At 41.9% G+C, this 22,822-nt stretch overlaps 1 protein-coding gene across 3 annotated transcripts in view; it reads right to left on the minus strand.

The window, feature by feature from the left end:
* Window positions 1-759: 759 nt before the first annotated feature.
* Window positions 760-22,822, minus strand: part of usp6nl (USP6 N-terminal like) — a 194,319-nt gene continuing 172,256 nt past the window's right edge. For all 3 annotated transcript variants that reach the window (XM_068005133.1, XM_068005134.1, XM_068005135.1), the window contains 2 exons: window positions 17,066-17,218; window positions 760-3,743 (listed from right to left, as the gene is read on the minus strand). In XM_068005133.1, coding sequence (XP_067861234.1) covers window positions 2,227-3,743; window positions 17,066-17,218 — 1,670 coding nt within the window. In that variant the 3' untranslated portion in view covers window positions 760-2,226. The remainder of the gene's footprint in view (window positions 3,744-17,065; window positions 17,219-22,822) is intronic.

The following is a 22,822-nucleotide window of genomic DNA, read 5'->3' on the forward strand; positions in this document are numbered from 1 at the left end:
GACAACATCCATAGACATTCCCCTATCCACGATGGTAATGACCGCTCAAAAAAATCAACTAGATTAATCAATCTATTTCATAACTCCAAAAACCTCAATTAACTTATGCATGAAAGTAATTCCAGAAATGGAGAAGTCACGTGACTTGTTGAGATAAATTCTATTGTTATGTGGCAATCTGAAACATAATACTAAAACATTTGATCACATAACTTGTAATATTAAACAAGAGATGTCCAGCTACCTTGAAACACCTATTTTTTCCATGAAAAGCAAAAAAAAATCTGCTAGCATAAATGTCAAAGGAAAAAAAAACACTCCATTAATAGTAAAACACAGGAAACCAAACTTGTTCAAATTATTTTTTGTAACGTTAAAAAAGTACAGTCACATCAAAATAGAATACACAGCTATAAAACTGCTGCTGATGACTTAAGAAAATAGTGTGAATATATAAATTCTACAGTATTTACCACTGCTGATACATATATTTCAGATAGCTGGTTTCAGCTGCTCCATCTCATTTAAAGTATACTATACAGCAAGTGTCCATATTAAAGACTCATGATTAAGACTTAAAGGATTATTACAAATAATTACATATTTCAACAATACTACTTGGGTTTTTCTGTGATTGTTTCATCAAGTGGAAAATTGAGCAGGAAATGAACAGTCTCAATTTATTTATTCAGATCAGAATGTCTCCAAATGATATATTGATAATTTAATTTGCACATTTGATTTGTGTATATATATATATATATATATATATATATATACACACACATATACTCATACACACATATACACACAGTAGTGTTATTTTACGTACATATAGTTAAAGTCAGTTGATAATCGTGTTTGAATCAGTGTTTTTAGTTCATTTAAATGTTCTTACCAGTGTTTTCCTACTCTGCTGATATGTTTTAAACCCTAAACCAATCTGACTGCAAACATAGGCACAATCTGCAGTATATGTTCTCTGCTCCTTTCTATTTAAAATCATTTAAAAAAAAGTCAATATGACATTTTCATTATGGGAAATATCTAGCTATCTGGAAATAAGCTGGGCCATATCATTAGAAAATAAAACAAAAACCTGTAGACATAAATACAAAGCCAACTGGTCCAAAAACCCGCCTAATCCCACCTCAATCACCCACTGATACAGTTTTAACCTCCAATTAAAACAAGAGAATGTGTTAATCATAATCATAAGGTATGAAATAGCAGGACTGTTTCTGCCACTTAATAGAAAAACTGGAAGGAAAATAATTCCTGTTAATGTATTCAAATGCAAATGGGTGTAAATTACATTCAACGTAAAGGGTAAAACATTAATTTCTTTTACATTAAAATGTTTTTTTGCACAAATCATGTCACGATGCACCTGGCCACAATTAAAAGTGATGTGAAAACCATTTTGTGGTCTTGTTTTTGTTGTGTTTCAACTATAGTATATTAATCATTTTTTTTCCTATTAGTTTAACTCAAGTGTGATAGCACTAATCTCTAGGCAGTCTTCAACATTTCTGTGCAAGTATAACTAGAAAGTACATAATTAGGTTTGTTACTGATATTATAACTGCCTGGCTAGGCTCAAGGGAAATGTAGTCCAGCTACTTTTTTTTGGAAATTACTAAATATGAGATCACAAAAGTGACTTGGGGAAATTCAAAGCATAATTTGTGACTTTAGACCAAAACACTGCAACAAATGTTGCTGGACAAACCTATTTTTTGAAATGCACGTCAGGGTTACACACCAACAATTCCAGGACTGACCTGGATAGTGAGAGAAGGAGACAGACTGTAAACCAATCCATCAAAAATCTTACAAATCAGGAACCTTGTAGTACACCACTTAAGATGCTTGCTTCAATCTGCTGTATGCATGGGTTCAAATCTCACTGCTTGTTGGCACTAGAATACAAACAGTACATGTTCAACGAACTCTAACAGAGGTCTGATACTCAGTTTTGAGCGGTGGTTTTCTTTATCATGATATTTTGCAAATTCTGGTAACCAGATGTAATGGAGAAATACCATCAGTGTTCTTTGTTGGGATACTTTCAAAGTTAGAAACCTCACCCATAGTTTTAGACTATGCTACAAACTTCTTTCCTTCTGTATGATTTTTAATACAGATATATCATTTTAAGTGTCAGAGATTTTCTACTTTAACACTGTTCTTCACATCACTTTTAAAAAGGGAGCAGCCAATGTCTTAAAGCAATACTGATTCAGGGATGGCTCTTCTACCTGTCTGAGGTTGTCCATAATGTTGGGCATCAAACTGAGTTGAATGTGGGTATTTTGTTTGTGCATGTGGATCAGGATATGGTGAAGTTCTATTATAGACATTGCTGCCAGCTACAGGCACACCTTGGTAGCTAAACTCTGGGACGGGAGTCTGCTGTGCATTCCGAAAACTGGGTGATCTCTGCATATTTCCTCTGTACCTTATGTCAGTTTCCTGGTTCCACTGTCGTTCATATTGCTCAGGCTTTCTTTTATAATCTAGTTGGTATTCTGGTGAATGCTGTTGTGTACCTTCATATGGAACCGGATGCCTTACGTAGTTGGTTGTGTTCACTGAATCATATCGTCCACTGTGGTCTAAAGGCTGTGCTGCAGTTCTGAATGTTTGTGAAGAGCTAGAAAATTGGCGGCTAATAGTAAAGGAGTTCATGCTCGTCTCTTGATAGTCTGGCGTATGTGCTAGCTTTGTGCCATATAGCCTATTGTCACGATTTGCTCGACCTCCAGAAATATTGTAACTGTACTGTGGCAAGACAGGCATGTCTTTAGCTCCGGTGGGTGAGTACTGTGGGAGGCTACCATGGTACCCAGGAGGGCCACTGTAGGATGGTGGCAAAGAAGGTTGCCGCTTTATTAAAGATGTTTGATTGGAAGTTCCTGATACAGAATGAGTCCTTGGAGGTCTTGGTTGAGAGGGTGCACTGACATTGCTTGTATTGCTTGATAATGGTGCAGGCAATAGTCTCAAGGGACTAGTATTTTTCAATATGACTTCTCGTGAGAGAGCATTATTTTGCACTATACTAGGTTCTCTCTTTTCCACCATTTCCTCAACACGATTCTCATATTCATGATCTACCCCAGGAACATTGTCATATTCTGAAGCATTTGAGTCTCTTTTTGTTTCATCAACCTCAATAATCATTGCCTTTGTTCTACCTACGAACACACGTGTCTCCTCTGGACTGGATGGGGAACTTGGTGCATTGTAGCTTCCAGTTCTGCCCTTGCCATCTGCAGAATGTTTTGAAGTTGCTTCTGAAATTTTCAAGCCTGAAAGTTTGTTCCACTTTGGTGCAAATTCCTTCTTAACACTTGGGTTAGCATTCGAGTTCTGGTTAGCAGTAGCATTGTTATGCGGTTTAGGATTGTTGTGTGTCAACACATGCTGTGGTGGGAGCCCATGCTGTTTTTTCACATCAGGATCCGGCAGGACTTTCACTTTGCCTCCCTGGTTTTCTACAAAGCCCGCCCTTTGTGATTTAACAGTTAGCTTTTCCAAAGAGCTCTTTCTGGGTTTGTTGTCAGGTTGTTTCTCCTGCAGTTTCTCTGGCGATGTCTTTCTGTCTTTTCTCCTTGAAGCTGGAGGCCCTACTTTAGCTGTGTTGTTCTGTCCATTGATCATGTGATTAAGAACAGGTGGCTCTTGGTGCTCTAGGGGCACCTGGCCAAGTGATTTCTGTGGAAATTCTTCAGGTTTACCTGAAAATGAACAATGAAGTAACAGTATTTAGAAAACATTGCAGATAATTTATTTTTAAGTTCATATTTTTGATTACATTAGGGACAGACATAATTTCTTTTCATGCAGATGGTACGGATCACAAATATCTAAAACGGTCACCAAGGAAAGCACATACAACATTAAACATTTTACAATTCACGGTGTCCTTCCCAATAATGAACCTTCAAACTCAACTGAAACTGTTTTGGAAGGGGGAGAATTAAGAAAGATACATTTTAAGTAGCTTACAAAATACTCCAGTGCTTCTAACACATAGTTACATTTCTATGTCACAGACTGTTTGAAACATTTAGGATTATAAAAGCAATCATATCCTTATTGCTACAACTACTTCATGTAAGATAAGACACTTGATACAGTGTGCTATACAGTGAGGGATTGAGAGGTTATAAAGCTTGAGCAAGGTTCCACCAGTCTCTCAATTCTCAGATGTACAACTGCCTTGAAATGCATCTCAAAATGTGTTCTTTAAAATATATAAATGAAGTTTATGGGGGGAGGGGGGGGGGTTTATTTGGCTAGTTTGTTTTGTTGGCACAAGACTCTTGGCAGGAGTCCAGCAGACTCCCATGATAAAATCACGTTGTTTGACCAAAACTGATGCTGTACATCATGATTTGATAGTTAGTCATATTGAGATTTCACTGTACATCATGGGGAAATATCATGCTTCAAGCTCACTCTATGGCCAGCATGGTGCTTAGCATTAAAAACCAAGATGATACAAGTCTTGATCCCTTGTCAGTGCTGGTTTAGTTAATCCTAACAGTAGGGGTGCTATAATTGACCTCCTGTCTAGGGAAGGCAAACAACAAAAATAAACCAAATCAGCTGGGGGTCCCATCCCTGAACTTTATCCATTGGTCCCCAGTACAAAGTGTGGGAATATGGACGTAGGACAAGGATATGATTAAACTCAGCTGTGATGCTCTCCAGGACTGAATAGCTTATCAACACTGATTGACAAAGGCCAGTTATGTGAGATAAGAGAGAAGCAAAACCATAAAAAGTGCCCTGCACATGGTAGCAATCCCTTATTTTAAAGGTACTGATTAATTGAATTTGATGATAAAAATCAGATAAAATGTGTCTCCAGAAAACAAAGTAAGAGAGTCTAAGGGAGCGAAGAAGTTTAAATCTACCAGATAGCAAGGATGCTAGCCTCAGTTGGTAGTGCATTCACTTCTGTGGCAGAAGGCCATGTGTTCGACTCCCCATTGGAATTGGAGTTCATAATCAAGGCTTATGCTCCAGTGACATACCGAGGGAGTGCTGCATTGTCGAAGGTGTAAGATTTCATTGATGCCAGACAGGGTGGTCACGTGAGATCCCATGGCACTATTCCAGGAAGAGCACGGAGTTCTTTGAGATCCTGACCAACACTGATCAACTACTGCACCACCAGATTAACTGCTTATTTATCTCGGTGCCTGTTTGTGGAATGTTGATGGTGCAGAATGGCTGCTGTGCTTGCCTACATAACAGTCGCTGCTCTTCAAAGTAATTCATTTTGTGAAGCACTTTTCAGACAAACTCCACCCTACAGTAACTCCTATTCATCCAAAACTCCGCTATCCACATCCTATCGTGCACAAAATCCTACTCACCTCAGACCCCAACTTTGATCTCCTTTGGCTCGCCATCTCCCAGCACATCAACTTCAAAATTCTTGTCTTCCTTCCACAACATTGTGCTTCCCTAAACCTGCAACCTCCTTCAGTCCTATGTCTCTACTCACACCGTCTGCCCCCCACCCCACTCTACCGACAGTGGGAGAGCCTTCAGTGATCTTGCCCCATGCTTCAGAACTCCCTCCCCAAAACCCCTTTGTCTTGCTACATCCCTCCCTACCTTAAAGATTCTCCTTAAACCTACCTCATCAAGAGTGCCTTTGGTCAACTCCTCTAGCCTCCCTCCTGCTCAGGTATGATGTCATACTGTTAAGCTCCTTGGGCTGTTTTGCTAGTATGCAAGTGCAAGCTGTTTTGAAAGGATTTCCATCCCATTGGGATGACAACTATTCCTCTTCATGGGAGGTTGAATGAATGATGAGTAAAGCATATTTTTTTCCATCGCTAAGGTAATAGTTAAACACATTTTTGAATGCATTTCTTAAAAACTTTAGTTAATAAATTGTCCCTGGAAGAGTCAGATACAAAATGGACATTTACGACCTTTGCGATGAAAGATCAGTCATATTCAAAAGCATGCATTTGAGAAAATATTTTTAATACTAAAGGGGCTTAGGAAGGATGCCTAATGTACATTATGTATTTTATATTTATAGCTGGTTGTCTTGTAATATGTTATATGAAATTCATAACCATACACCTTCAAATTGATAGTAACACATAGTGATAGCAACACCCAAGGCCACAAAGCCAGACATTCACATAAGCCACAAAGCCAAATCTGTCAATCATTACTTGGATTGGTGACATTTTCAATAGAGGGACTACTGCCAAACAAATTGTTTCCATTTTTTCTAAGCGATCCATGAACTTGATAGAAAAACACACAAAAGATATGCAATGCACGGATTGCAAGAGAAGCTAATGACAGCAAGACATTAATTCCTGAAGCCAGAGAATTTTCTTATATATAATAGCAACACGAGACGGCAGCATCCAGAAGAGAAAAAAAAAGCCATGTCCCGTTTAATGTGGTCATGCATGATTTCATATACCGGTTTCCCACATTAATGAAAATTTGCGTCAAAACCCATGACTACGTGAAATTGATCTGGATTGCCAGGAATATCTTGAAACAGAATTACTTTGTAAGATTAAGAACCAAACCGGTAAAAGTCTAATCATCCTTACCCTCAAATAAAAGCAAGCATGGAGTGGGAAGATTAGTGCTAATGGGTCACTACTCTGAAAACTGTAATTATCTGAGTATTATGTGCCCGTTGTGGATTTCAAAATACTGTCTGTACACATTTATTTTTACAAAATTGATTTTTTGTACCTGTCTGATGAAGAATCATAGAATTGCAAGGCAACAAGAGTTCTCTGGTTTCCTACTAAAATTATTATTTTTTGAACAAAAGCTTTTTGGTGTTACTTTCTCCTCTGGTTTTCTCTGCTCAACAAAGCTGGGAATTGCCAGGAAGGATCATCCCACTCTATGGCATGGAGTATCAATGTTCAACATCAACACTCCTCCCCACAGATTTAGGTTTACACTCCAACTTACATTAAGAGAATGAAAGAGAAAGAAAGAAAAAGGAGAAAAAGAAAGAGAAAAAAAGAGAAAGGAGATGATGTATTGCTGACCTGTATCTCAATTCCCATTTATTAAATTCATTTTATTCTGTATCTACCTACGCCTGGAGTTTGGAAGAAGTTGAATATTTTATTATCCAGTATTAGATGAGGGTCTTTACACAATTTCTAACACTATTACTTACAAAATAGTTTATCCTGAAGGACCTGGAACATTCTTAAAGCAACCTTTAGCTCCCCAGAAGGTGTCCCATGGGGCAATTTTAAAGCAACCGTGAGTTTGATTTAGTCCCCTACACAATACTCTAAGAATTCACCAGAAAGACTGTCATTTAGAAATACTAAAGTATCCTTCTGTTCTATTGTGAAATTCTGATTTAGAATATTTGGCATTAAAATAAACTATTTTAATTACCGCAAATCTCTGAGACAAACATCAACTGTGTATTTTGAAAACTTCAAAAGGGCCTTAATTTCAGCATTCAAATCATTAAATCCAGAGATTTAGAAATTGCAAGTAGTCTGCAGACAAGAATTTAGTACTACTTTACCATAATTTATCAGACACAATTTACATATAAACTTAGCAACATGGTTTTGACAAAACCCTCATTGGAAGCCATAAATGCTTGCTGGCATTGGGTTTTCACATTCAAGATTTCATAAATGTGGGAAAGTTATAACCTTATTTTTGCCAAACCAACTTCCAGCAAAACATAAATAGAAAACAATTGAGATTTGTTGCCCCACCAACTGCTGTTGTAGAGATGAAAGTGGCCCCCGGGCAGAGTGAGACGTTTGGTATCTGCCAATGAGGAGGGAAGAAAAGAAACAAAACAATAGAACTGAGGTAGAAAGGAAGCAAGAGATCAGTTATGATGCAAAAACAATCTCTCAAAGCCATCTTATCAAACCAAGTGTTGTGTTTATGAAAACCTAAACATAGAAAGTTTTGTAACTTTAAAGATTTTTTAAACTTTGAAGCTCATGCGGTATTCTACAACAATCAAGAATTGCCACCAACTGAATGAAGTGGGATTTCTTCAAAAAATATTTAAAAGTTTACTTCAATTTACTTCATTTGCAAGCATTTATTTTAAATTATCAGTAGTAAAATACATTTTTTGTTCACAACACAAAGTACTAGCCATTTCAGAGAACGGCAAAGTATAATGAAAGTCACAAATTAATATTTTTAAAAACAAGCTGCAATAAATATTCCACTTTCCGATGGCGCCTTGATCAGCAACAGCCACTTGTCAAAATCTACACACTGTGACTTTTTCTGGCACAGTACTGGTTTTTTTTTTATTTGTTCATGGGATGTGGGCGTCGCTGGCGAGGCCAGCATTTATTGCCCATCCCTAATTGCCCTTGAGAAGGTGGTGGTGAGCCGCCTTCTTGAACCGCTGCAGTCCGTGTGGTGACGGTTCTCCCACAGTGCTGTTAGGAAGGGAGTTCCAGGATTTTGACCCAGCGACGATGAAGGAACGACGATATATTTCCAAGTCGGGATGGTGTGTGACTTGGAGGGGAACGTGCAGGTGGTGTTGTTCCCATGTGCCTGCTGCTCTTGTCCTTCTAGGTGGTAGAGGTCGCGGGTTTGGGAGGTGCTGTCGAAGAAGCCTTGGCGAGTTGCTGCAGTGCATCCTGTGGATGGTACACTGCAGCCAGTGCGCCGGTGGTGAAGGGAGTGAATGTTAAGGGTGGTGGATGGGGTGCCAATCAAGCGGGCTGCTTTATCTTGAACGGTGTCGAGCTTCTTGAGTGTTGTTGGAGCTGCACTCATCCAAGCAAGTGGAGAGTATTCCATCACACTCCTGACTTGTGCCTTGTAGATGGTGGAAAGGCTTTGGGGAGTCAGAAGGTGAGTCACTCGCCGTAGAATACCCAGCCTCTGACCTGCTCTCGTAGCCACAGTATTTATATGGCTGGTCCAGTTAAGTTTCTGGTCAACGGTGACCCCCAGGATGTTGATGGTGGGGGATTCAGCGATAGTAATGCCGTTGAATGTCAAGGGGAGGTGGTTAGACTCTCTCTTGTTGGAGATGGTCATTGCCTGGCACTTATCTGGCGCGAATGTTACTTGCCACTTATGAGCCCAAGCCTGGATGTTGTCCAGGTCTTGCTGCATGCGGGCTCGGACTGCTTCATTATTTGAGGGGTTGCGAATGGAACTGAACACTGAGCAATCATCAGCGAACATCCCCATTTCTGACCTTATGATGGAGGGAAGGTCATTGATGAAGCAGCTGAAGATGGTTGGGCCTAGGACACTGCCTCGAGGAACTCCTGCAGCAATGTCCTGGGGCTGAGATGATTGGCCTCCAACAACCACTACCATCTTCCTTTGTGCTAGGTATGACTCCAGCCACTGGAGAGTTTTCCCCCTGATTCCCATTGACTTCAATTTTACTAGGGCTCCTTGGTGCCACACTCGGTCAAATGCTGCCTTGATGTCATGGGCAGTCACTCTCACCTCACCTCTGGAATTCAGCTCTTTTGTCCATGTTTGGACCAAGGCTGTAATGAGGTCTGGAGCCGAGTGGTCCTGGCGGAACCCAAACTGAGCATCGGTGAGCAGGTTATTGGTGAGTAAGTGCCGCTTGATAGCACTGTCGACGACACTTTCCATCACTTTGCTGATGATTGAGAGTAGACTGATGGGGCGGTAATTGGCCGGATTGGATTTGTCCTGCTTTTTGTGGACAGGACATATCTGGGCAATTTTCCACATTGTCGGGTAGATGCCAGTGTTGTAGCTGTACTGGAACAGCTTGGCTAGAGGCGCAGCTAGTTCTGGAGCACAAGTCTTCAGCACTACAGCTGGGATGTTGTCGGGGCCCATAGCCTTTGGTGTATCCAGTGCACTCAGCCGTTTCTTGATATCACGTGGAGTGAATCGAATTGGCTGAAGACTGGCTTCTGTGATGGTGGGGATATCGGGAAGAGGCCGAGATGGATCATTCACTCGGCACTTCTGGCTGAAGATGGTTGCAAACGCTTCAGCCTTGTCTTTTGCACTCACGTGCTGGACTCCGCCATCATTGACGATGGGGATGTTTGCAGAGCCTCCTCCTCCCGTTAGTTGTTTAATTGTCCACCACCATTCACGACTGGATGTGGCAGGACTGCAGAGCTTTGATCTGATCCGTTGGTTGTGGAATCGCTTAGCTCTGTCTATAGCATGTTGCTTCCGCTGTTTAGCACGTATGTAGTCCTGAGTTGTAGCTTCACCAGGTTGGCACCTCATTTTTAGGTACGCCTGGTGCTGCTCCTGGCATGCTCTTCTACACTCCTCATTGAACCAGGGTTGATCTCCTGGTTTTGATCAGTCATAATGAGAAACTGAAGTTCTCAATGAATTATCCAGGTGACAACATAGCTTTCAGTTACGGATGAATTACATCGAATGTACAGCATAGAATCAGGCCATTTGGCCCAACAGGTCCGTGCTGGTGTTTATGCTTCCTTCCCTACTTCATCTCACCCTATCAGCACATCCTTCTATTCCTTTCTCCCTCGTGTTTATCTAGCTTCCCCTTAAATGCACCTATGGTCGTCGCCTCAACTACTCCTTGTGGTAGCAGATTCCACATTCTAACCACTCTCTGGGTAAAGTAGTTTCTCCTGAATTCTCTATTGGATATATTTGTGACTATCTTATATTTATAGTCCCTAGTTCTGTCTCCCTTGCAAGTGGAAACATCTTCTCTAAGTCTACCCTACCAAACCCTTTCATAATCTTAAAGACCTCTATCAGGTCATCCCTCAGTCTCCTCTTTTCCAGAGAAAAGAGCCCATCCTGTTCAACCTTTCCTGATAGGTATAACCTTACAGTTCTGGTATCATCCTAGTAAATCTTTTTTGCACCGTCTCCAGTGCCTCTATATCCTTTTTATAATATGGAGACCAGAACTGTTTACAGTATTCCGTGTGGTCTAAGTTTCTATACATGTTTAACATAACTTCTCTGCTTTTTAATTTTATCCCTCTAGAAATGAACCCCAGTACTTTTTTTATGGCCTTATTAACCTGAATCACATACTACAGTCTTACACTGCATAGTTTATCAAGTCATAAGATCAATACTAGCATTACTCGAGGAGCCTTCAACAGATAAACCTAACTACAAACCATGTTAAGCTATTAGGATAAAACAATACTGTCCTTGACACAATCTCCCTTTTTACCTTGATGGAGTACTGCTGACTGCGGACGTGCAGTTCTCCCACCATCAACTGCACTCTCAAAGGTAAATGGTGTAACCTCTGGAAGTATAATGGCATCAGAGACCAACTGCTTTGTGGGTCTCGTGAGCTGCTCATTGATTAGATGCCCCCTATGCTGTGCTACTAAATATGCAAAACCAGTTCTGTGCATCCACACGCAGTGAAAATTTGTGCAGTGGCCTCTAACCTGCCTAGGAAAAGCAATGTCAAATGATAAATATAAATCTAGGAGACAGGCACTTGGATATTGTTAAACCCACATTTTTCAGAGACCAGCCACCAAAGGTAAAAGTGGAATTAGAAGGACTCCACGTGGCCACTGGCCCCGCCCACATCCATAACCAATTCTACTAACACTGACATCCACTACTTAAAAAAATTGTAATACCATAGGTCTTATCCCCCCTCTTCATACTATATGTTATCCACTTGAATTATTAAAACACTTACAAATTGTATTAATTTGACTTGGAGTAATATCCAGCTTCATTATAAATTACAGGGGAATAGCAAGCTTTGTATGCAATTATATGTACTATATTGCATAACAATAAATATGAGTATTAACATTGGTGATGTAGTGGTGTACCATTCGGTGGCTGCTCTGGCCCTTTCAGTTGGTTTTCAATCTATTATTTTAGAAGGGTCTCAGGGGTAAAGTCATATTAACCAATTAAAATCCCTAACTGAATGCAAATTGTTAAGGAACTAAGGCAGGGATCCTGCTTGCATTAGTTTTACAATAAAGGGTTGAAATACTAATTTCATCCAGAACTGCAGCCTGTAATGAGTTATCATGACTTTATCTCAGTTATGAGAATTTCTCTGGAACTTTGTATAAGAAATCCCTATATTGTAATCAATTGGAAGCTTATTTGTCCGACATATCCTCTACCATTCCATCGGTGTGAGACAGTGAATGGATGCCAAGAAACACGACCTTCGTATGCAGTATTATCTTCAACCAAATAGGTTCCAAACACACCACATGGTTTTAGTTTGCATAATTCAAAATTCAGCTTCGTCCCATCATCCACGATGCAAGTTACCTTTCAAGCCCTGACAGCAGCAGCAAAGGCAACTTCCTTGTCAGCAGTACCAGTGGAGCCTTTCCTCTGAAATCCTCTCAGCAGCTGTGGTAGAGGAGGCTTCCCTCCTCAACCCCTGACTGCAACAGCAGTGGTGGAGCAAGCTTCTCTTTAGCCACTATTAGGGCACTTGAGGCGACAAGCCTCACAATCCATCCCCTTGTGATTGAAGGTGTTTTTATGCAGGCTATTGCTCCTCCACAGTGAAGTCCAATACAGCAGACATTCCTCTTTGATCCTTTACAGCAGTGACTGCTCCTCTGTCCCATGCAGGCAGTCTGGTTCCCACAGTCAGCCCTGTCCCAAACAATGAGTTAATAGAAACCACCCCATCCCACATTTAGATTGGTGCTTTGCTCCTCATAAAAAGAAAGTGAAAGAGAGAAAAAAAAGAAAGCATTTTTAAGAAAACAAAAATATTCCAAACCATTTGCGTTATTAACAAAATATTGAGTAGAAACCCATGTAATGCAATTATCCTTCTGAGGATAACATGCATAGCTTAACTATGTATTAAGATCATAATCAATAGTTTCCTCAACCAGTTTTCTCTACTTTTTAAATACCACACTGAAAATCTAAAGTGACTCCCTTCAAATAAGTTTCTGGATGTTTTTCTAAAAATGAAGATATTAAATCGTAAGTATAATAGGTAGATTGGATTGTGGATCACTCTAAACTGGAATGTAGAAAGGACAACAAATAATTAGGCAACCCTTCACTGGTTGTAGATAGTACAGATAAAGCACGAGATGAACATTTTTGTCATTCACTTTTTTTGTATTACAAAACTCTGATGCACAAACTTTCCTGCCATCTACTGGAAAAGGGCTGAACTACAATGATCGTAACTCAATTGTATTCCAAGACATACCTCGATGTGTATATAAATTACATAACAGTCACACTTCTAAAATAAATAAATTAAGCCTACACAACATTCTTATCCTCCACACAGTACTCACCACACATTTAAAATAATGAAAAGATTAAAATCTCTATTATTTTAGAAGGGTCTCAGGGGTAAAGTCATATTAACCAATTAGAATCCCCAACTGAATGCAAATTGTTAAGGAACTAAGGCAGGGATCCTGCTTGCATTAGTTTTACAATAAAGGGTTGAAATACTAATTTCATCCAGAACTGCAGCCTGTAATGAGTTATCATGACTTTATCTCAGTTATGAGAATTTCTCTGGAACTTTGTATAAGAAATCCCTATATTGTAATCAATTGGAAGCTTATTTGTCCTACATATCCTCTACCATTAGCACTTATTAGTAGGTGAACTCTATTAAACGAACATTTATACCATGTCTCAGGGTAATGCAAATAAGTTACATTCTTTTTAATCTCAAATGTTCAAAAAAACTAAAAAAGCATACTGTATTCCATCATTTATATTCTGCATGGTCTCGGGAACAATGATTTATTCCTTATTTCAGATTATATTTATTCCCCCACTGTAAGCCACTCGCTATTGCAGAATAGGTGTACAATCATAACTTCTGAAAATGCCACAGTCCTCTCTGCATCTCACTGGAATGATAGACTATCAACTTTCCCTGGACCTTACTGTGTCCTTCATGGCATGATCCTTTGCCATCTCACTTACAAAACCTGGCTTCCTCACATTCTGTTTAATGGTTTAAAAATCAGATTTATATTAAAAACAAAAAGTAATTTGAAGTATCATCTTCATTGAATTAGGAACGTTCATGTACCATAACAGTACGCTTAGGCACAAATGGGGAAAATCAGGAGGATGGCATCAGGAAGATGCTCCCTGGAGCAGACTGTAATAAATTGGATAGCCAGGTGGTGAAGGATAGAACAATAGAGCCTGGACTTCAGTTGCTTCCAAGCCTTTATTCCCAGAGATCCACATTACCCCCTCCACACCCTAGACGAGCTCTCATATAAATGGATACGAGAGTCCCCAATTGATACGCACCACCTGAATACAATTAACACTAATTGATATAAATCATATGGATACAATTAACACAGACAGTGTCATGAGATTGAGATATCAACCATGTGACTGTCTCCTCACATACTGGACATCAAAGGCACTAACCCTAGCAGTAGTCAGTTCTTATTCCAAGAGAAAGGACTAAATAACTTGCATACGATATACTATCATATATGCTGTTTTCTGAAAGGGTCAACATGAACAGGTTGGGAGTGATAGAAGACTCAACACTGATATGTCCATTGGAAAAGAGCAATGAGCAAAACAAACAGAATGCTGAGCTATGCTGCTAAATCAGTGGAATATAAATTTGAGGCTGTTATGGTGAAGTTGTTTACAGCTCCAATTAAGTTGGACCCTGTGCACTTCATTTCATTCTGATCACAGAATATTGCTCACAAGAAAACATCCAGGCCAGGCAGAGAAGGGCCACAAAGTTGATCCTTAGTGTCAGGGACGACAGAGTTATCGGGACAAATTAGAAAACATCAGACTTTCCAATCTTGAAAGGAGATGAAAAGGCATCTTAGAGGTTTATGAGATACCAAATGGAATAGAAAAGGTTCATCCAAAGCATTATTTCAAGTTAATGCACAAATGTAGGACAAGAGGATATGGGGGGAAAAAAATTAAAAGGCAAGTACTTGATTGATGACATGAAGCACTTCTTCACACAAAGACTGATTAATCTTGGAATGGTCTTTTGGGTGTGCAGTGAAGGATAAAACTCTAGAATAATTCAAGAGGCAGTTGGATGCAGTGACGATGGAATCATAGATTTCTATGGAAGGCTAAGCTAGTTGGGCCCCAATGGTCTCCCTTATTTCTAGTTACCTTGGTGACTTGGCCTCTCTATCTCCTCTGATCTCAAATGTAACTCTCACATTTACTCTATTATTACATTTGCCTCCAAAAAACTTGGTTTGCTGTTTCATGCCAAACACTTCTTTTCCCCTCAAAATGTTTTAACTCTGTAAAGCTCGAAGTTTATCTGAGACTTGAATATTGCTCACAAATTGGAGAGGGGGTGGACTCAAACAACTCCTTCACATTTCAGGATGGGATACAAGAAAAAGCTAGTCATCTGATAGGCAATCCCTCTCTCATCTCCAGCCTCCAACTTGTCTCTCCATCACAACTGTTTGTGCCTTTTTCATTATATCAATGGTACTATGGTCAATGTTCCCCTTCAAGTTTTGAGGGGGCGCATTTGAATGAAGTGCAGAAATAGACCCCAGCCCTGCCAGTGTTTCCTCAATCTGATATTGATTAAATGTATGTCAGTAGAGACCACAATTTGAACTTGGATCCCCTAACCGAGTCCATTGCTGTCCTGTATCTACCTGGCCATGTCAAAAGAACATGGATTGTGTTGGGGGAAAGAGGAGAGAGGGAATGTCGCTAGCATAAAATGGTGCATTCTTTATTTACCTATGCAGAAGTTCAGCTTCACAAAGATAATTTGGAGTCAAAATATATAGTTTTATATTGAGAACCTGCCTTCTGCACGTATTTGGACTTTCAAGTTCACAAAAGTTCTGTAATCAGTCACTACTTCTAACTATAGAGTAACCAATTAACCATTAAATCCTTAAATTCCAAGATCAGTTTAGGTAAAGAGTTATAATGAATAAATGCTTAGTGTTTAAGTATGACCACCTTTTTGTAATTATTATTACATTCACACAGATAGAAAGATATATAAAATGATTGAAACAATCATTATTACATTTATACTAACAGAATGCCACTTTCAAAGCTCTACCATTATTAAAGCTTCTTTGCTGCTGTGCAAATTAACTAAATCAGAACAACTCAGCACCAATTCAGCAAGCAGGCAGCTGAACTGCTGACTGAGCAAATTTATATAAAAACAAAGTTAGGCTTTTGTAGTGTTCAGTAGCATTTTATTGATATAAATTTAATGATGGTGACGATCATATTTATTTTAATTCAGGAGAAAGAAAAGTGGCCAGTTAGTTAAATCTGTTTTCAAAAGGCACCATCAGGAGGTAGATATGGCAAGTTGAGCAAGTTTAAGATTTGGAAAGCTGTTTGCTGCTGCCATTACATGAAATAAAGTACTGCAATAAGATTTAATGGGTCAGCGGACTTCAGTAAGTAATTCTGCAGGTTTTTAGGGCAGTGTGAAAGGATTTCAGATAAGCTGGAACAAATAACATAATACAAAGTACAAGAGCTATAAATGCCAAGCTGGTTCACCAGCGAATACTGAAAAACCCTGCAGCACAACATGTAAAGGCACAAAGGAAGAGCTTGATTCCCACCAACTGGAAGTCTTTGGCTGGCTTGCAAAAGAATCTGATGGTAGCATCAACAGTGAACTATTATTTAAATGTTCTATTAATTTCCCCCCATTTAATTTAATTTTGCTTCTCTATGCATCATTCCACAGACAGGAGGATGGAAAGCCAATCCATTCTCTGGATTCTATCTAAGCTGCTTTTGACCTGCTTGCACGTTATTTAGCTGTGCATTTAGCAAGAACACTGCAGACCGATGTTGGTCAAGTGGTCCCTTTATGGACACAAGTGCCTTATTTAATGTTCAGCACCTCCCAAAGGCATTGAATAGATCAGAAAAATGAATGTGCAGGAAATCACAAAGCAAACCCATACATCAACACATGGGGCAACAATGTTGCCCTAAAATCATCACTGACAGTTCATTCCTTTACTTACAAGAAATATAAAAGCACAACTTATTTTAATACTAACAGTTATACTGGAAGTCTCACCTGGTGGAGGCAAGTCCAGTTTATTACGTTTCAGCTCAGACATTGAGTTTTGCAGCTGATCTACAACGAAGTCATCATCAAAGAAAAAGTCCTTGGCCAAAGATTCCTGCAGAAACTCTATCAAATCTTCCATTGATAACTTCATCAGATGCTCTGTAAAAATAAACAGACTTTTGTTACTATTTTGGAGGGATGAGGATTTTCCTCCCTTCTCTTTGGGTTTCTGAGCTACTCACCATTTTCTGGTCAACAGAGTGGGAAAATTATGTACTCCTACATGCAAGAGCATCCGGATGTGCTCTGGTCTCCAACTTTACCCTTCCTGTAGTAAAACACCTAGCCTTTGTTTAATGGTTCTTCTAAGCCACACAGAGATGAACTCATCACATGGGAAAATCACCATCTTAAACATACATACTACCACTCTGTGGCATGGTGCGCTGCAGCACCAATATACTTAAGTGCTCCTCTGCTCAACATACATTTCCGCCCCGCCCTACCACTTCCCCATTTTTTCCCATCCTTATCTGAGGGCAAAAGATTAATGCTCAGCTATGGTTGCATGGGTGACAGCAGAATTCCAGTATTTTTCCAAGTGGTCTTTCATCTTATGTAATCCTAAACACAGTGTATATCAAGAGGCTATTCAACTGTGGGGAGTACCACAGCTGAGACTGATGCTATCCTTATCAGGTATCCACACAAGCATTTTCAAGGAAGGGTCAAAGCATAACAATATGAAGCAGGAACCTTGGACAACTTCTCTTCATCTGACCAAGGGCCCCAAGGCCAATTTTAGAGCTTCTACTGCTGGGCTGGTTGAAATCCAGTAACTTAACGGAGACCAGGGACTGAAGCTTGGACCTTCCTGGTCTAAACAGTTTAGTGCCCCACACTCGGAGCGGAGCTACAGGCGGGAGCGGACCTAGGAGAGAGCGCGGGACTCGGAGACTACTAAAGGCCCAGGCTCGAGGCCCTACCCGCACTCGGAGCGGAGCTACAGGCGGGAGCGGACCTAGGAGAGAGCGCGGGACTCGGAGACTACTAAAGGCCCAGGCTCGAGGCCCTACCCGCACTCGGAGCGGAGCTGCAGGCGGGAGCGGACCTAGGAGAGAGCGCGGGACTCGGAGACTACTAAAGGCCCAGGCTCGAGGCCCTACCCGCACTCGGAGCGGAGCGACAGGCGGGAGCGGACCTAGGAGAGAGCGCGGGACTCGGAGACTACTAAAGGCCCAGGCTCGAGGCCCTACCCGCACTCGGAGCGGAGCTACAGGCGGGAGCGGACCTAGGAGAGAGCGCGGGACTCGGAGACTACTAAAGGCCCAGGCTCGAGGGCCTACACACACTCGGAGCGGAGCTACAGGCGGGAGCGGACCTAGGAGAGACCTACGTGAGTCTTTTTCCCCAGCGGGGAAGGAGCTTCGCGGCTTTTTCAAAGGCAGGGGGCGGGGCCAATTCATTGGTACCTGTATATAGGTGGAGCGGTTGCTAAACCCGAGACACTACACGAGTAGTGACTCCCACCCTCCCACCTCCTCTAACCTTTTGGGGGGTAGAGGTAATTTAAAGGGTAGGTTCGTTTTTATATTTTGATTTCAGGGACTTAACTCCTGGACCTAAGATAAATAAGAAGCAAAAAGTAATCCAAAGTGGGACGTCACCAAGAGGTAAGTGATTGGTTGGTGAGTATTTTCCTGCTGAATTTGTCTAAGGTTAGAGTTTGTGGATTCTCGGGTCTCTGTTGTGTAGTGGGGGACTGCTGTTCAGCAAGGGCCCTTGAGTATACCTTTTAATTGAAGTGAAATTGGTGGGATTCATTTAATTTGAATTAATTAGTTAAAGGGTAAGTCATGTCAGGACAGCCCAGCCTCGTGTTATGCTCTTCCTGCTCTATGTGGGAAATCAGGGACCCTTCCGGTGTCCCTGACGACCATGTGTGCGGGAAATGTATCCAGCTGCAGCTACTGACAAACCGCACTGCGGCACTGGAGCTGCGGATGGATTCATTATGGAGCATTCGCGATGCTGAAAACGTCGTGGACAGCACGTTTAGTGAGATGGTCACACCGCATGTAAAGGTTGTACAGGCAGGAAGTAAGTGGGTGACCTCCAGGCAGAGTAAGAGGAGCAGGCAGGCAGTGCAGGGGTCCTCTGTGGCCGTCCCCCTCTCAAACAAATATACCGCTTTGGATATTGTTGAGGGGGATGACTTATCAGGGGAAGGCAGCAGCAGCCAACTTCCTGGCACCAGGGGTAGCTCTGCTGCACAGGCTGGGAGGAAAAAGAGTGGAAGAGCTATAGTGGTAGGGGATTCTATCGTAAGGGGAACAGACAGGCGTTTCTGTGGCCGTAAAAGTGACTCCAGGATGGTTTGTTGCCTCCCTGGTGCCAGGGTCATGGATGTCACTGAGCGGCTTCAGGGCATTCTCAAGGGGGAGGGGGAGCAGGCAGAGGTCGTGGTCCACATTGGGACCAACGACATAGGTAGGAAGGGAGATGAGGTCCTGCATCAAGAATTTAGGGAGCTAGGTAGCAGATTAAAGAGCAGGACCTCAAAGGTTGTAATCTCTGGATTACTCCCAGTGCCACGGGCTAGTGAGTATAGAAATAGGAGGATAGAACAGATGAATGCGTGGCTAAAGAGTTGGTGCAGGAGGGAGGGTTTCAGTTTCCTGGATCACTGGGCCTGCTTCTAGGGAAGGTGGGACTTGTACAAGTCGGACGGGTTGCATCTGAACCAGAGTGGGACAAATATCCTTGCGGGGAGGTTTGCTAGCACCGTTGGGGGGGGTTTAAACTAACTTGGCAGGGGGATGGGATACAGAGTGGAGCTACAATAGGGGGTGATGTGCAGCCAAATATTGAGAAAAAAACAAGTCAGCTTGGAAGACAGGGCAAATATGTAAGAGCAAGGCTGGATGGCATCTATTTTAATGCAAGGAGTCTTGCAAATAAGGTGGATGAACTGAAGGTGTTGATAAACACATGGGAGTATGCCATTGTTGCTGTCACAGAGACATGGTTGAGGGAGGGGCAAGACTGGCAGCTCAATATTCCGGGGTACAGAATCTTCAGGCGAGACAGAGGGGGAGGTATAAGAGGAGGGGGGGGGGTCGCAATATTAATTAAAGAATCAATTACTGCCATAAGGAGGGATGATATATTAGCAGGTTCCTCAAATGAGGCCATATGGGTGGAGCTTAAAAACAAAAAGGGGGCAAGCACTTTGATGGGTGTGTACTATAGACCCCCAAACAGTCAGGGGGAGATAGAGGAACAGATATGTAGGCAAATCTCAGAAAATTGTGCAAATAATAGGGTAATAATAGTGGGGGATTTCAACTTCCCCAATATTAACTGGGATACTCAGAGTGTAAAAGGCTTAGAGGGTACAAAATTCTTAACGTGCATCCAGGAGAGCTTTTTGAGCCAGCATGTAGAAAGTCCTACAAGAGAGGGGGCGGTACTGGACCTAATTCTAGGGAATGAGTCCGGCCAGGTGGAAGAAGTGCTAGTAGGTGAGCACTTTGGTGACAGTGACCATAATTCAGTGAGATTTAAGGTGGTCATGGAAAAGGACAGGGAGGGGCCGGAAATAAAGGTTCTAAATTGGGGGAAGGCCGATTTTAATAGGATAAGGCAGGATCTGGCCAAAATGGACTGGGATCAGCTGCTTGTAGGAAAATCCGCATCGGAGCAATGGGAGTCTTTCAGAAGGGAGATTGAGACCATACAATGGAAACATGTTCCCGTAAAGGTCAAGGGTGGTTCCAAGAACTCCAGGGAACCTTGGATGTCAGGGGATATACGAGAATGGATTAGGAAAAAAAGGAGGGCTTTTGGCAGATACAAAAGGCTAAAGACGGAGGAAGCCCTAGAGGAGTACAAAAAGTGCAGGGGGATACTTAAAAAGGAAATTAGGAGATCAAGGAGGGGCCATGAAAAAACTCTGGCGAGCAAAATAAAGGAAAATCCTAAGATGTTTTATAAGTATATTAAGGGTAAAAGGATAACTAGGGAAAAAATAGGGCCCATTAGGGACAAAAATGGCAATCTGTGTGTGGAGCCGGAAGATGTAGGAGGGGTTCTAAATGAATTTTTTGCATCTGTTTTCACTATGGAGAAGGACGACGTAGACAGAGAAATACGACAGGGGGACTGTGATATACTCGAACATATTAACATCGAGCGGGAGGAGGTATTGGCGGTTTTAGCAGGCCTAAAAATGGATAAATCCCCAGGCCCGGACGAAATGTATCCCAGGCTACTGTGTGAGGCAAAGGAGGAGATTGCGGGGGCTCTAACACATATATTCAGAACCTCTCTGGCCACAGGGGATGTGCCAGAGGACTGGAGAACCGCTAATGTAGTACCATTATTCAAGAAGGGGAGTAGGGAAAAACCGGGGAACTACAGGCCAGTGAGCCTAACATCAGTGGTAGGAAAATTATTGGAAAAAATTCTGAAGGACAACATTAGTCTCCACTTGGAGAAGCAAGGATTAATCAGGGATAGCCAACATGGCTTTGTCAAGGGAAGATCATGTCTGACTAATTTGATTGAATTTTTTGAGGGGGTGACTAGGCGTGTGGATGAGGGTAACGCAGTGGATGTGGTATACATGGATTTCAGTAAGGCCTTCGATAAAGTCCCCCACAGGAGACTGGTCAAGAAGGTACGAGCCCATGGAGTCCAGGGTGCCTTGGCACTTTGGATACAAAACTGGCTTAGTGGCAGAAGGCAGAGGGTGATGGTCGAAGGTTGTTTTTGTGACTGGAAGCCTGTGGCCAGTGGGGTACCACAGGGATCTGTGCTGGGGCCCTTGCTGTTTGTGGTCTACATTAACGACTTGGATATGAATGTAAAAGGTATGATCAGTAAGTTCCCTGATGATACAAAAATTGGTAGGGTGGTAAATAGCGAGGAGGATAGCCTCAGTCTGCAGGACGATATAGATGGGTTGGTCAGATGGGCGGAACAGTGGCAAATGGAATTTAACCCGGAAAAGTGCGAGGTGATGCACTTTGGAGGGACTAACAAGGCAAGGGAATACACAATGAATGGGAAGACCCTAGGCAAGACAGAGGGTCAGAGGGATCTTGGTGTGCAAGTTCACAGATCCCTGAAGGCGGCGGAACAGGTAGATAAGGTGGTAAAGAAGGCATATGGGATACTTGCCTTTATTAGCCAAGGCATAGAATATAAGAGCAAGGAGGTTATGATGGAGCTGTATAAAACACTGGTTAGGCCACAGCTGGAGTACTGTGTGCAGTTCTGGTCGCCGCACTACAGGAAAGATGTGATCGCTTTGGAGAGGGTGCAGAGGAGATTCACCAGGATGTTACCAGGGCTGGAGCGCTTCAGCTATGAAGAGAGACTGGGAAGATTGGGTTTGTTTTCCTTGGAGCAGAGGAGGCGGAGGGGGGACATGATTGAGGTGTACAAAATTATGAGGGGCATAGATAGGATGGATACTAAGGAACTTTTTCCCTTCGTTGAGGGTTCTATAACAAGGGGGCATAGATTCAAGGTAAAAGGCGGGAGGTTTAGAGGGGATTTGAGAAAGAACTTTTTCACCCAGAGGGTGGTTGGAGTCTGGAACTCACTGCCTGAGAGGGTTGTGGAGGCAGGAACCCTCACAACATTCAAGAAGCATTTGGATGAGCACTTGAAATGCCATAGCATACAAGGCTACGGACCAAATGCTGGAATATGGGATTAGATTAGACTGGGCTTGATGGCCGGCGTGGACACGAT

Source organism: Heptranchias perlo, chromosome 24 (assembly GCF_035084215.1).
Source record: "Heptranchias perlo isolate sHepPer1 chromosome 24, sHepPer1.hap1, whole genome shotgun sequence".
Classification (NCBI taxonomy): domain Eukaryota; kingdom Metazoa; phylum Chordata; class Chondrichthyes; order Hexanchiformes; family Hexanchidae; genus Heptranchias; species Heptranchias perlo.